Below are 12,413 nucleotides of genomic sequence, written 5' to 3'. Positions count from 1 at the left end.
CCAGAGCTCTTGGCAAAGGAGTGGCCAGTGTTCACCAACCATTACCAATATAAGCCTGGCACTTCTCTGTGGATCCTCTAGTATATGACTAACTAGTCATCTCCAAAGAAGCATTTAAATATTTTATGAATAGTCACAATAGGCCAAAGGTCTTTCATTACCAAAGTACTCAGACTCGTGGCAAATTTTTAAAAAAGCCACCTACTGATTGCTCCACTGTCTGTTTACATACCTTCTTGGTAGTTGTGTGCGCCATCTGGTAAGGCAAGGAAGGGCAAATACTTCCATTCTTCAGGTAGAGTGTGACTGTCATGTCCATCTCCTGGAATCAGGGGCGGGTAAGAGAATTCAACCTAAAATAGTAAGGAATGTTAGCCAACAGGTTGATGATCAAAGGGAGCATAGCATTATATCCTGGCAGACAAAAATGCTTTCAAATTCTCAATGACAGAACTAAGGATAAGCCATATTTCTTGATGCCATTTTCAGCAAACCTATGGTGTAGAAGAGGAAAAAGAAAAAGGGAGGAAAGCCACGGAGCAACTAAGCCCGTGAGCCACAACTACTGAAGCCCGCGCGCCTAGAGCCCGTGCTCCGCAACAAGAGGAGCCACCGCAATGAGAAGCCCGTGCACCGCAACGAAGAGTAGCCCCTGCTCGCCGCAACTAGAGAAAGTGCGTGAGCAGCAATGAAGCCCCAATGCAGCCATAAATAAATAAATAGATACGTAAAGTTTAAGGAAAAAAACCCTAAAAAAAAGAAAAAATGAGGAAAAAGAAAAAATTTGTAAGCCTTTTCCCCCTTTTTTATTTAAAGGAGTTTAACTTTGATGTGCACGAGGGTAGGGGGTAGTGGTGGTGGTGACTGGATTGGAGATGTACATTTGGGAGCTGTTATCAAATAGACAGTAACAGAAGACATGGAGCCCTGAGAAAAACCAATATCCTCCTGAACTGAGTAGGAGAGATCCAACAAAGGAGCCTAAGAAGTTGAGCCAAGTTCTAGATTTGCTTCCCATCAATTGGCTCCCTTGCTCCCAATACTTGAAGCTTTGAGTTCATGGTTCGATGGGTTGTTAGGGAGGTGAATGGGCATTAACCACCACTTCAGGTTATTTTTTTCCCCCAAGACTGAGAACTGATCAATGAAGTCTCTCTAATACTGTTTGTCTTGTAGAAATAACAAAGTTTTTAGTATAAGCCCCCAGTTTCTGGCATTCCCTAGGTTTACTAACATTTTCCCTTTGCTTATGGGTTTTTTTTGTTGTTATTTCAATGAGACTTTTGGAGAGGAAGGCAGAATTAAATGCTGAGGACTTGGGTTATCATACTGACGTAAGTTCTAAGTGTCTTATGTTTAATTTTCTTTCAAAGTATATTTAAGCAGGAATTTGCATTGCATTAGTAATAAATACACTGAAGTTGGAACAACATAGGGATAAGAATCACTTCTAGATTCCATCTTTAATGTGGAAAGACGTGAGGGCTCATTTCCCCACATCTCAAGGTAATCAAGGTGCCACCAGTCACATGAGAGCCGATTATAAAAGCGCTTTAATAATGACTATTTTTAACAGGTGATCTAGTTCTATATTGAAAATGTTTAAATTTCCCTGTGCCCACCTCCAGAAGCAATAAACATTTCAATTTGAAAGGATCAGTTACTTAACATCAATTAACTGAAGGCTGGGCATAAATAATCTCAAGCTACATTTCACATTTCTCTGTATCTTCTCTATCACAGCAGTTTTATATTGGCAAATCTTAAAAGTGTAAGGGAAGGCATGGTGTGCCATAGAGGGAAAGACATAAATTCAAAGCTGATGCTATGAAGCTGGTAGTTACAGAGCTAAAAAAAATTCCCAACTCAGAATTCTTGCTTTAACAAGGAAAAAAAAAGAAACAAGAAAATAAATTATTGTATTTTATGTAAATACTAAAGTCCAATATATAACACATAAGAAGTCTTGGTAATTATTACAAAATAATTTCTTTTGGAAAACCACTAATTTTTATGTATAGTATTTATTTTAAAAGCATTTAGTATGGAATAAACATGCTTTTAAATAAATATAAACATCATGGACTCAAATTCTCACAAATGCATCATGAAGTATGTTGCTCTTCAGGATCCAAAAAGTTTGCCAACTAAAAATTATCACTTGCAATCTGCCTCTACAAGGATTAGGTCACTAGCCACTGCAGTCACTGACCTTCAACACACCCTGAAAGGAGTTCAGGGCGGAGATCAGGAATGAGGCACTCTGTGCTCTGGGAAAAACTGGCACAACAGGCCTTCAGATAGTTAGATCTTTTCAGAAGATTTGAGCCCAATTTCTTGCATCTTCTCATATCTAGAAAAGCACTAGAATCATTAACGGAGACATCTGCTCCTCGTGACTAGCAGCAACCCTCTGCCAAAATGTGTGCTTGATTGCACACATCCCCCTTCACCAACTCACACGTATACTGGGACTTCCATGGTGGTCCAGCGGTTAAGAATCTGCCTTCAGGGACTTCCCTGGTGGCGCAGTGGTTAAGAATCCGCCTGCCAATGCAGGGGACACGGGTTCAAGCCCTGGTCCGCGAAGATCCCACATGCCATGGAGCAACTAAGCCCGTGCATCACAACTACTGAGCCTGCGCTCTGGAGCCCGTGTGCCACAACTGCTGAGGCCTGTGCGCCTAGAGCCGGTACTCTGCAGGGAGAGAGGCCACCGCAATGAGAAGCCCACTCACCGCAACTGGCGAAAACTCGCGGGCAGCAACGAGGACCCAACGCAGCCAAAAGTAAAATAAATAAATAAAATAATAATAGATTTAGGATATTTCCTTAAAAAAAAAAAAAGAAAAATCTGCCTCCCAATGCAGGGGATGCAGGTTCGATCCCTGGTCGGGGAACTAAGATCCCACATGTCGAGGGGCAACTAAGCCCGAGTGCCGCAACTACTGAGCCCACACGCCGCAACAAACAGCCCACACACCACAACGAAGACCCAGCATAGCCATAAATAAATAAATAAATAAATAAATAAATAAATAAAAATCTCCATTTAAAAAAAAAATCACACATATACTAACCTCTCGTGCTACCTCTTCAGAGCAGTTCCTCAGAGGTTTCTGAGAGGCTGTCTCCTGGGCTATAGTTCTCATTTTGCCCCCAAAAAAACTTAACTCACAACTCTCACGTTGTGTGTTTTTTTGTTTGTATTCATTTGACAAGTTTAATCTAGAAAATTCCAAAAGAAAGTAGTATGCCAACGCTCAAACTCTTATTTAATGTTTATTTATTTATTTTATTTATTTATTTTGGCTGCGCCAGGTCTTAGTTGCAGCAGGTGGGATCTTCGTTGGAGCATGCAGACTTCTTAGCTGCAGCATGTGAACTCTTAGTTGCGGCATGCGTGTGGGATCTAGTTCTCCAATCAGGGCTCAAACCCAGGCCCCCTGCATTGGGAGCACGGAGTCTTACCCACTGGACCACCAGGGAAGTTCCTCAACCTCTTATTTAAACATGGAAATGCAATTTGAAATAATAAAGTTTTTACTCATATACTGAAAAACATGAAAAAGATTATTCATATTTTGTGTTGACAAGAGTATAGGGCTTGGCTGTGGGACTGTAAATTGGTGCAGCAGTTTGGATGACTATTTGGCAGTATTATCAAATCAACAATACATTGACTCAGCAATTTCAGTTTTAGGAATTTATCCCACGAATACACAGATATTCACACAGATATGTACAAAAATATTCACAGAAACATGACTTACTGAAGCGTAAAAATCGGAAACCTAAATATTCGTCAGAAGATTGGTCAAATAAATTTTACATCAGTTCTATCCAGCTGTAAAAAAGAATCATAGATTTATAATATATTGATAAAGCAAGATAGGTATGGTACACTGTATAGTAGGTAAAATAAGAGCCCTCCAGACATGTCCATCTCCTAACCCCTAGAATCTGTCAATGTTACCTTACAATGCAAAAGGGACATTGCACATAAGATTATCTCCAGATGGGGATTATCCAGGCGGTCCCAATGTAATCACAAGGGTCCTTAGAAGAGAGAGGCAGAAGAAACAGAGTCAGAGATATTTGAAGATGCTATGCTTCAAGATGCTTTGAAGATGGAGAAAGGGGCCATGAGCTAACGAATGCAGGCAACCTCTAGAAGCTGGAAAAGGCAAGAAAACTGATTCTCCCTTAGAGCATCCTGAAGAAATGCAGAGCTGCCAACACCTTGATTTTAGCCTAGTGAAACCCATTTCAGATTTCTGACTTCCAGAACGCTAATAAATTTGTGTTGTTTTAAGTGTGTTGTTTGTGGTAACAGAAGCAATAGAAAATTAATACGCACTGTTAAATTTAAAAAGCAAGCAGGATATCAGTAAATATAGTATAATCCTACTTATACTGTGCTTCCATTTATGCAAACAATTATACATCTTTGTAAATGGATTAAAAAACATACTTGAAAAAACCTTTAATAGAGGTTTTATCTCTGGAGAGGTGAAAAGAGTTGGGGATTGGAGCTAAAGGAATATTCCTGTTAATTTTTTTCCATTTTTTTTTTTTAAATTTCAAACTTACAGAAAATTTGAAAGAGTTCAAAAATCTTGTAACTTTCATCTATATTCACAAACTGCTAATTTTTTGGCCATATGTGCTTTATTTGTGTTGCACATGTATACAAATACTTTCTAAACCATTTGACAATAAGTTGAAGATATTATCATTTACTTTTAAGTAAATTGGTATTTATTTTTAAATGACTGCTTTTTAAAAATTAATTAATTAATTAATTAATTAACTTTTGGCTGTGCTGGGTCTTCGTTGCTGTGCGCGGGCTTTCTCTAGCTGTGGTGAGCGGAGGCTACTCTTCCTTGCTGTGCGCAGGCTTCAGTAGTTGTGGTGGCTTAGCTGCTCCGCAGCATGTGGAATTTTCCCAGACCAGGAATCGAACCTGTGTCCCCTGCATTGGCAGGCGGATTCTTAACCACTGTGCCACCAGGGAAGTCCCTAAGTGATTGCTTAAAAAAAAAATTTTTTTTTTTGACGTGGACAATTTTTAAAGTCTTTATTGAATTTGTTACAATATTGCTTCTGTTTTATGTTTTGGTCTTTTGGCCGCGAGGCACGTGGGATCTTAGCTCGAACCAGGGATGGAGCTAACCCGCACCCCCTGCGAAATCTTAACCACTGGACCGCCAGGGAAGTCCCTAAATGACTGCTTTTAGAATAATAATTTTTAAAAAAGCAAATGATAACCACAAGCAGTTCCTAACTTCAGAAGGAAGTATTTCCATCCTATCCTTTTGGAGGCAAAGGGACATGGAGAGATCCATTTCCTTTTCTGAAGATTTAGTTATCAAATTACCAAAGGCCAGAGTCTAATATCTGATGCTATGTTATGTTCAATATATGATCCTGATTCTATTAAAGGAAGATCTGTTTTGAGTGACCCTAGTTTGAACTTAAAATGCAATCAACTCATAAAATTGTTATAAATATAAGTTAAGTGTAGATACTACATATGTTTGAAGAATTCTGTTGGGTAAAATAAGGCGGCTTTAGACTGACTTGCATCCAGAATACTTGTAACATTGATTCTTCAGGAAAACGTATTCAGAATTTCAAACAGCTAACTTTTTTGTGACACAACTTTTTCATAAATTGTACACTGCCTATACTGTGTTGGCAACTTTCTAGAATTCTTCTGCTAGTTTATTTGCTACAAACAAATCCTTGCATTTGGAGACTGCTAAACTTGCTAATCAAATTTACAATAGTTCACACAAACTCCTTTCTGTGTCTACACACATACAACAATTTCAATGGCTATATGGTGTTGTTTCATTATTTAATCAACCCTTTATTGTTGAACATTTTAAGTTTTTTTAAATTATTATAAGCTATTCAGTACAGTTAAATGTGATGTAATAAAAAAAAAAAAGATTTTTATTTGGTCTTTGTCCCTGGTCCTGACCCAAAGCTCCTAAAACCCTTGGAATTTCCTAAGTGATAGGAGCAAACTTTGTTATTCATAACAAGATGCTTTCAACCATACCTGGGTTTATGCTAATGAGGGGACTCTTGGTGGGCATGGGCTAAATGGCTCCAGGATGGGGCCTGGTCACCAGAACCATCACGCCTTGATTTGAAGCTAGGAACTTTCAGCGCCACCCCTAAACCTCCAGGGAGGGGAGAGGGGCTACAGATTGAGTTCAATCACCAATGGCTAATGATTTAATACATTATGCTTATGTAATGAAACCTCCATAAAATCCCCAAATGATGAGGTTCAGGGAGCTTCCCAGTTGGTAAAGACACTGAGGTGCTGGGAGGATGCTGTGCCCAGGGACGGCATGGAAGTCCCATGTCCCTTCCCACCTACTTTTTGTCCTATGCATCTCTTCCATTTGGCTATTCCAGAGTAGTAGCCTTTAATAAACCAGTAAAGGTAAGCAGTGTTTTCCTGAGTTTTACGAGTTGTTCTAGGAAATTTTAGAACCTGAGGGGTAGACACGTAGCGTAGAATAGAACTGAATTGTAGGATATCCGGTCAGTGTGTGGGGAAAAACAAAATAACAATGAATCTGGTATCTCCAAAATAATGGGATTTATAAACCTTAACTTGTACATTCTTCATATTTTGAATACAGACTCAACACTCTATATGCCCCTTTTCAATGTGTCCAAAATAATCCAGACAGACACACAATTCATGGCATATAGGCTTAAGAGGAATTCTCTTGGAGGTTACCTGAGAGTCTCACGTAATACTCAGTTGAATCAAAATGCAATTTAAACAATACTGCCAATAAAACTAAGCAGTACCACAGAAAGTAAAGGTAGGTATAGTAGGCTGCCTCACTGTCCAACTGTAGGGGAAACCACCAACACTGCAGTTTACAAGAAGGGCTCTCCCTGCAGCTGTGCTGTGCAGGGTCTGCATACTGTGCAGGGTAGCCCTCAGTATATGTGAAAAATCACTGACAAAAACCAAAGTAAACCTTCAGAGATAAGCAACATTTAGAATGATTATCATCCAGTAAGGTTACTATTTTACAGTGAAAGTTCACAGCCCCAAATCTAAGTTAAATTTAGGGAGCAAAGATGGTATCTGGGAGGGCATTAGCACAGACAATATATAACAGATACATCAAATGTTCCCCTATGATTAACTCACACAAATTTTAAGTAGCTCTCTTTCTATGTCAACCAACACTCATATGGCAAAATCTATTTTGATCTCAATTAGTAGTAATAATTTACATACTTAACTACAAAAGATAAGAGGAGGGAAAAAGAAGACAATGGCTGATTGCTAACAAGGGAAAGCTGAATAAAGATGCTCTAATCACAAGGAATAAAAGGCAATTTTTCTTAATGCTAAATGAACTATGTAAGAAATGGTGACATATATATATATTTTTTTAAATTTTTGGCTGCTTTGGGTCTTCGTTGCTGTGCGCGTGCTCTAGGTGCATGGACTTCAGTAGTTGTGGCTCACGGGCTTAGTTGCTCTGAGGCATGTGGGATCTTCCTGGACCAGGGCTCGAACCCGTGTCCCCTGCATTGTCAGGCAGACTCCCAACCTCTGCGCCACCAGGTAAGTCCCTTGACGTATGTTTATCCTCCAGGAATGGTAAAAATTACAACCCCTTTCCACAGTTCACAAGTCAAATTGGGGTGCTCTAATCAGATTCCATCTACTTTGTCTTCAGAAGCAAAAGACTGAAAAAACAACAATGAAAAACTACAAAAACAAAACAATTAACATAGTGTCTTGGTGTGGACTTTGATTACTTCAAAAGTACCCTTTGTTCACTGTCTAACAATCCACTCTACTGTTAAGAGAACCATAAAAGCCACAATGCTAAACAGCACACAAATTAAACACATCCTTGGACCCCACAGATATGGCTACAACAGGGCTTACTAAGGGAAGGAGAGGGCTTCCTGAAATTCTGAAGCAACTGCTCCACCTCTCCGCTCCCTTCCTAAGTACCTCAGGGATTTTACCTCCTTTATCAGAAGCACGGGGTACTTGTTTTCTTAACAGTCAAAACATTTTAGGCACCAAGGCTCTGTCATGATGTTTTTCAATTTAAATGAAACTTCGGACGTAGAAGACACATCTTCTCTGAGTTATATTTTCCCTCGCAAATTTCTCAACAATTCAGTATTAGAAAAGAAATGGCACTCTTCCTCATTTAGTCTCTTACAAAGTTGGCAGAGCTGAAATTACAAAGGGATATTAGGAATATTGTATATAAAGTTCCTCTAATACAGGAGAGCTAGGAAGAGGATTTATAAAAAACATAGGGTGGAATGATGAAGACTGGTCTTCTGGATGAGATGATATAAATAGAACATTATTTATCTCTAGGCTATTGAGAATATATACAAAGATGATTATCAAAGCTACAAAAATTATTTTCTTGCAGGAAAAAAAATTAGAAACTTCCTAACAAATGATTTAAATCAATTTGTTTTAGGGACTTCCCTGGTGGTCCAGGGGGTTCCCAATACAGGGGGCCCAGGTTCGATCCCTGGTCGGGGAACTAGATCCCACACGCATGCCGCAGCTAAGAGTTCGCAGGCCGCAACTAAGGAGTCCGCATGCCACAACTAAGACCCGGCACAGCCAAAAAAAATCAATTTGTTTTAATGAACTCTACCCTAGCAATCTTTTACACATCAATTTATTTTTAATGTATTTATTTTTGGCTGTGTTGGGTCTTCGTTGCTGCACACGGGCTTTCTCTAGTTGTGGTGAGCGGGGGCTACTCTTCGTTGTGGTGCGTGGTCTTCTCATTGTGGTGGCTTCTCTTGTTGTGGATCACAGGCTCTAGGAGCACGGGGTACAGTAGTTGTGGCGTGTGGGCTGAGTAGTTGTGGCTCCCGGGCTCTAGGGTGCAGGCTCAGTAGTTGTGGCACACAGGCTTAGTTGCTCCATGGCATGTGGGATCTTCCTCGACCAGGGCTCGAACCCGTGTCCCCTGCACTGGCAGGCGGATTCTTAACCACTGCGCCACCAGGGAAATCCCAGGAATTACTTTTTTAAGCAAAGGTTTTACTTCGGCTCACTTGAATCTAAATATTACAAATTACAACCAAGTATGGGAATCTTCTCTATGAATAATCTCAGTGTGTGGAATGAACTGGTGATCAACATGACCTGCTGCATTTTGAGTACTTGGAAGAGCAGTCTAACAAAGCACCCTCAAACCACCTAAAACAATCCGAAGTCAGTTACAATTCAATGAGCCATGTACTTTTAATCCTTTACACCTGGAAGTAAAATCTTAACGGTGGAGAAGGTAGCTGATTAATCCATCCTGAGGGAAATCTTACATAATTAGAAAGTCTGAAACACCTGATACACTACTGATTAACAAAGAACGGCAGTCTCTAGAACAGTCCTTCTGCCTAAGACTTAATGCATGTACTTTACAGAACATCAAATATATTTGGATTTTGAAGGGTTAAGAAAGCAGAGTTGGACACATGCACCACAATGTCCATTTCAGCACTATGTACAATAGCCAGGACATGGAAGCAACCTAAATGTCTATCAACAGAGGAATGGCTAAAGAAGATGTGGCACATATATACAATGGAATATTACTCAGCCATAAAAAAGGACAAAATAATCCCACTTACAGCAACATGGATGGACCTAGAGGTTGTCATACTGAGTGAAGTAAGTCAAAGACAAATACCATATGATATCGCTATATGTGGAATCTAAAAAAAATGGTACAAATGAACTTATTTACAAAACAGAAATAGTCACAGATGTAGAAAACAAACTTAGTTACCAGGGGGGAAAGCGTGGGGCGGGGGGGGGGGGGGGTGGATAGATTGGGAGACTGGGATTGACATATACACAATACTATATAAAAAATAGAGGACCTACTGTATAGCACGGGGAACTGTACTCAATACTCTGTAATGGCCTATATGGGAAAAGAATCTAAAAAAGAGTGGATATACGTAAATGTATAACTGATTCACTTTGCTGTACACCTGAAACTAACACAACATTGTAAATCAACTATACTCCAATAAAAATTAAAAAAAAAAGAGTTGTAGGTCATCCAAAATCATTTGCAGAAGTGAAGAACATCCTTTAAGAACTAATATGACATATATCGGCATTTTTTGTACACTTTGATATTTTATAAAAACTAAGACAAAAAAGGGAGAAAGTAGGGCAACCAAAAATGAGAAATGTAGATGAACAAACTATTTTCCCATCTTTTCCTGTACTAGTATACATCAATCGAACATCCTATTCCAGCTGGATGAACTTCCATGAATTTATACAAATTACGTCTCCAGCAAAAGTTTGTTTTTCAACTGCAATGACGTGTCAATTTTACCAATCAACTCAGTGTGAGAGCCTTTCATTCATTCGCTCTGTTGGCTGAGTGGAGTGGTTATGTTAGCAGCCCCCTGACACAACCTGACTACCACCACAGAGGGTTCCAAAGGTTTTTCAGATTATCAACTCACCAACCTTAACTCTCTTTAGAGTCCAGAAATCAGTGTCATCTCTCCAGCTAACCTCCATTAGAGGAGTAACAGAAACCAGATTACTAGTAAGCCAAAATGTTTCTCTGAGAAATAGTAATAGTTCTATTAAAATTATAAGTGTTTGGGGCTTCCCTGGTGGCGCAGTGGTTGAGAATCTGCCTGCCAATGCAGGGGACACGGGTTCGAGCCCTGGTCTGGGAAGATCCCACATGCCGCGGAGCAATTGGGCCCGTGAGCCACAACTCTTGAGCCTGCGCGTCTGGAGCCTGTGCTCCGCAAACAAGAGAGGCCGTGATAGTGAGAGGCCCCTGCACCGCGATGAAGAGTGGCCCCCGCTTGCCACAACTAGAGAAAGCCCTCGCACAGAAACGAGGACCCAACACAGCCATAAATAAATAAATAAATAAATTAATTAAATTTAAAAAAAATTGTAAGTGTTTGACTCTTGCAAAAGCTACAGAACACACACTAGTTCAATCTAAAAATCACCTACATTTTGACTTTGACAAATTCTAACAAATTCTTGTTTGATTTGCAAAAACAGGTTCTAAGCTCTTCATTTTCTGCTATGAGATGTAATTATAATTTTAAATATTGATTTATGTATGTATGTACATATGTATTTATTTAGGCTGGGAATGGTCTGAGTTGCAGCACGCTGGATCTTCGTTGCGGCATGCACGTGGGATCTTGCTCTCCGACCAGGGATCGAACCTGGGCCCCCTGCCTTGGGAGTGCGAAGTGAGGTAAGTATAATTTTCAAAACCTGCTTTCAGCCAGCAATAAGAAAATAACCCTGGGACTTCCCTGGTGGTCCAGTGGTTAAGACTCTGCGCTCCCAATGCAGGGGGCCCGGGTTCGATCCCTGGTCAGGGAACTAGATCCTACACACGGCAACAAAGATCCCGTGTGCCACAACTAAGACCAGGCACAGCCAAATCATCTTTCATCGCATTGTGGCAGAACCCTCTGCGTTCTCTTCAGTTCTATCAACAACCCAGGTGAGCAGACACTCAACAAGTGTATGTATTCAAAAATAATTGCCTTAGTCTCCCTGAAGCACCTTGTGGATTACAAAAATATATATAAAAGGCATGTATTTTTTCCACTCTACTAAAAGCCTACAACCTAAAGTGCTACTAAAAGAGATGCAGTTATAAAGACCAGGGACAGCTGGGCTTTAATGTTAGTGCTGACAAAGAGGCTCTCCTTAACCAAACTTTAGTCAGGCTCCTCTGAACTCTCTTCTCAATTAGGCCCTGACTTCTGGGCTTCTGGGTTCATCTCTGCATTGTCCAATTTTAGCAAGAATCCTGTTAGACCGGTTTAGCTAGAAACCCCTGTTACCCCTGAGGTACTAATTTTCCATCCACTGGCCCCCACTCTACTTCCTGGCTATAAATTCTCACTTTTCCTTGTTATTTTCGGAATCAAGTTCAGCTCTATACCGAGGTCTCTTTTTCAATGTTGCAATTGCTTTTCTGAATAAAATCTGCTTTTACCACTAACTAGCTGTGTAACTATGTTTAAGTCACTTAACCTTTCTGGGTTTCAGTTTACTCATCTGTAAATTTAAGGGAGGTAGAGTAGATGACCTCTAAGGATCCCTGCCAGGTCTAAAATTCTCATGACAAAATCTGGTAGAGGAAAATGAGGTACAGAAAAAATTAAGCAATTTGGACTTGCTGGAGGTCATAAAGCTGTGAAGCCAGGACATCATCCAGGTCTTCTGACTCCCACCCAGCACAATGTCCATTTTACAAAACCAGTCACCGGGAATTCCCTGGTGGTCCAGTGGTTAGGACTTTCACTGCCAGGGCCTGGGTTCAAACCCTGGTTGGGGAATTAAGATCCTGCAAGCCATG

The 12,413-nt window shown here is 40.2% G+C and overlaps 1 protein-coding gene across 3 annotated transcripts in view; it reads right to left on the bottom strand.

The window, feature by feature from the left end:
• AVL9 (AVL9 cell migration associated) overlaps positions 1-12,413 on the bottom strand; it is an 86,052-nt gene that overhangs the window by 71,589 nt on the left and 2,050 nt on the right. For all 3 annotated transcript variants that reach the window (XR_011074700.1, XR_011074701.1, XM_068549265.1), the window contains exon 2: positions 233-353. Coding sequence is in view for 1 of the 3 variants with exons in the window: in XM_068549265.1 (XP_068405366.1) it covers positions 233-353 (121 nt within the window). In the remaining 2 variants the exon portion in view is untranslated. The remainder of the gene's footprint in view (positions 1-232; positions 354-12,413) is intronic.

The sequence above is a fragment of the Eschrichtius robustus genome, chromosome 8 (genome assembly GCF_028021215.1).
Source record: "Eschrichtius robustus isolate mEscRob2 chromosome 8, mEscRob2.pri, whole genome shotgun sequence".
Lineage (NCBI taxonomy): Eukaryota > Metazoa > Chordata > Mammalia > Artiodactyla > Eschrichtiidae > Eschrichtius > Eschrichtius robustus.
This window is presented reverse-complemented; position numbering and strand designations above follow the sequence as displayed.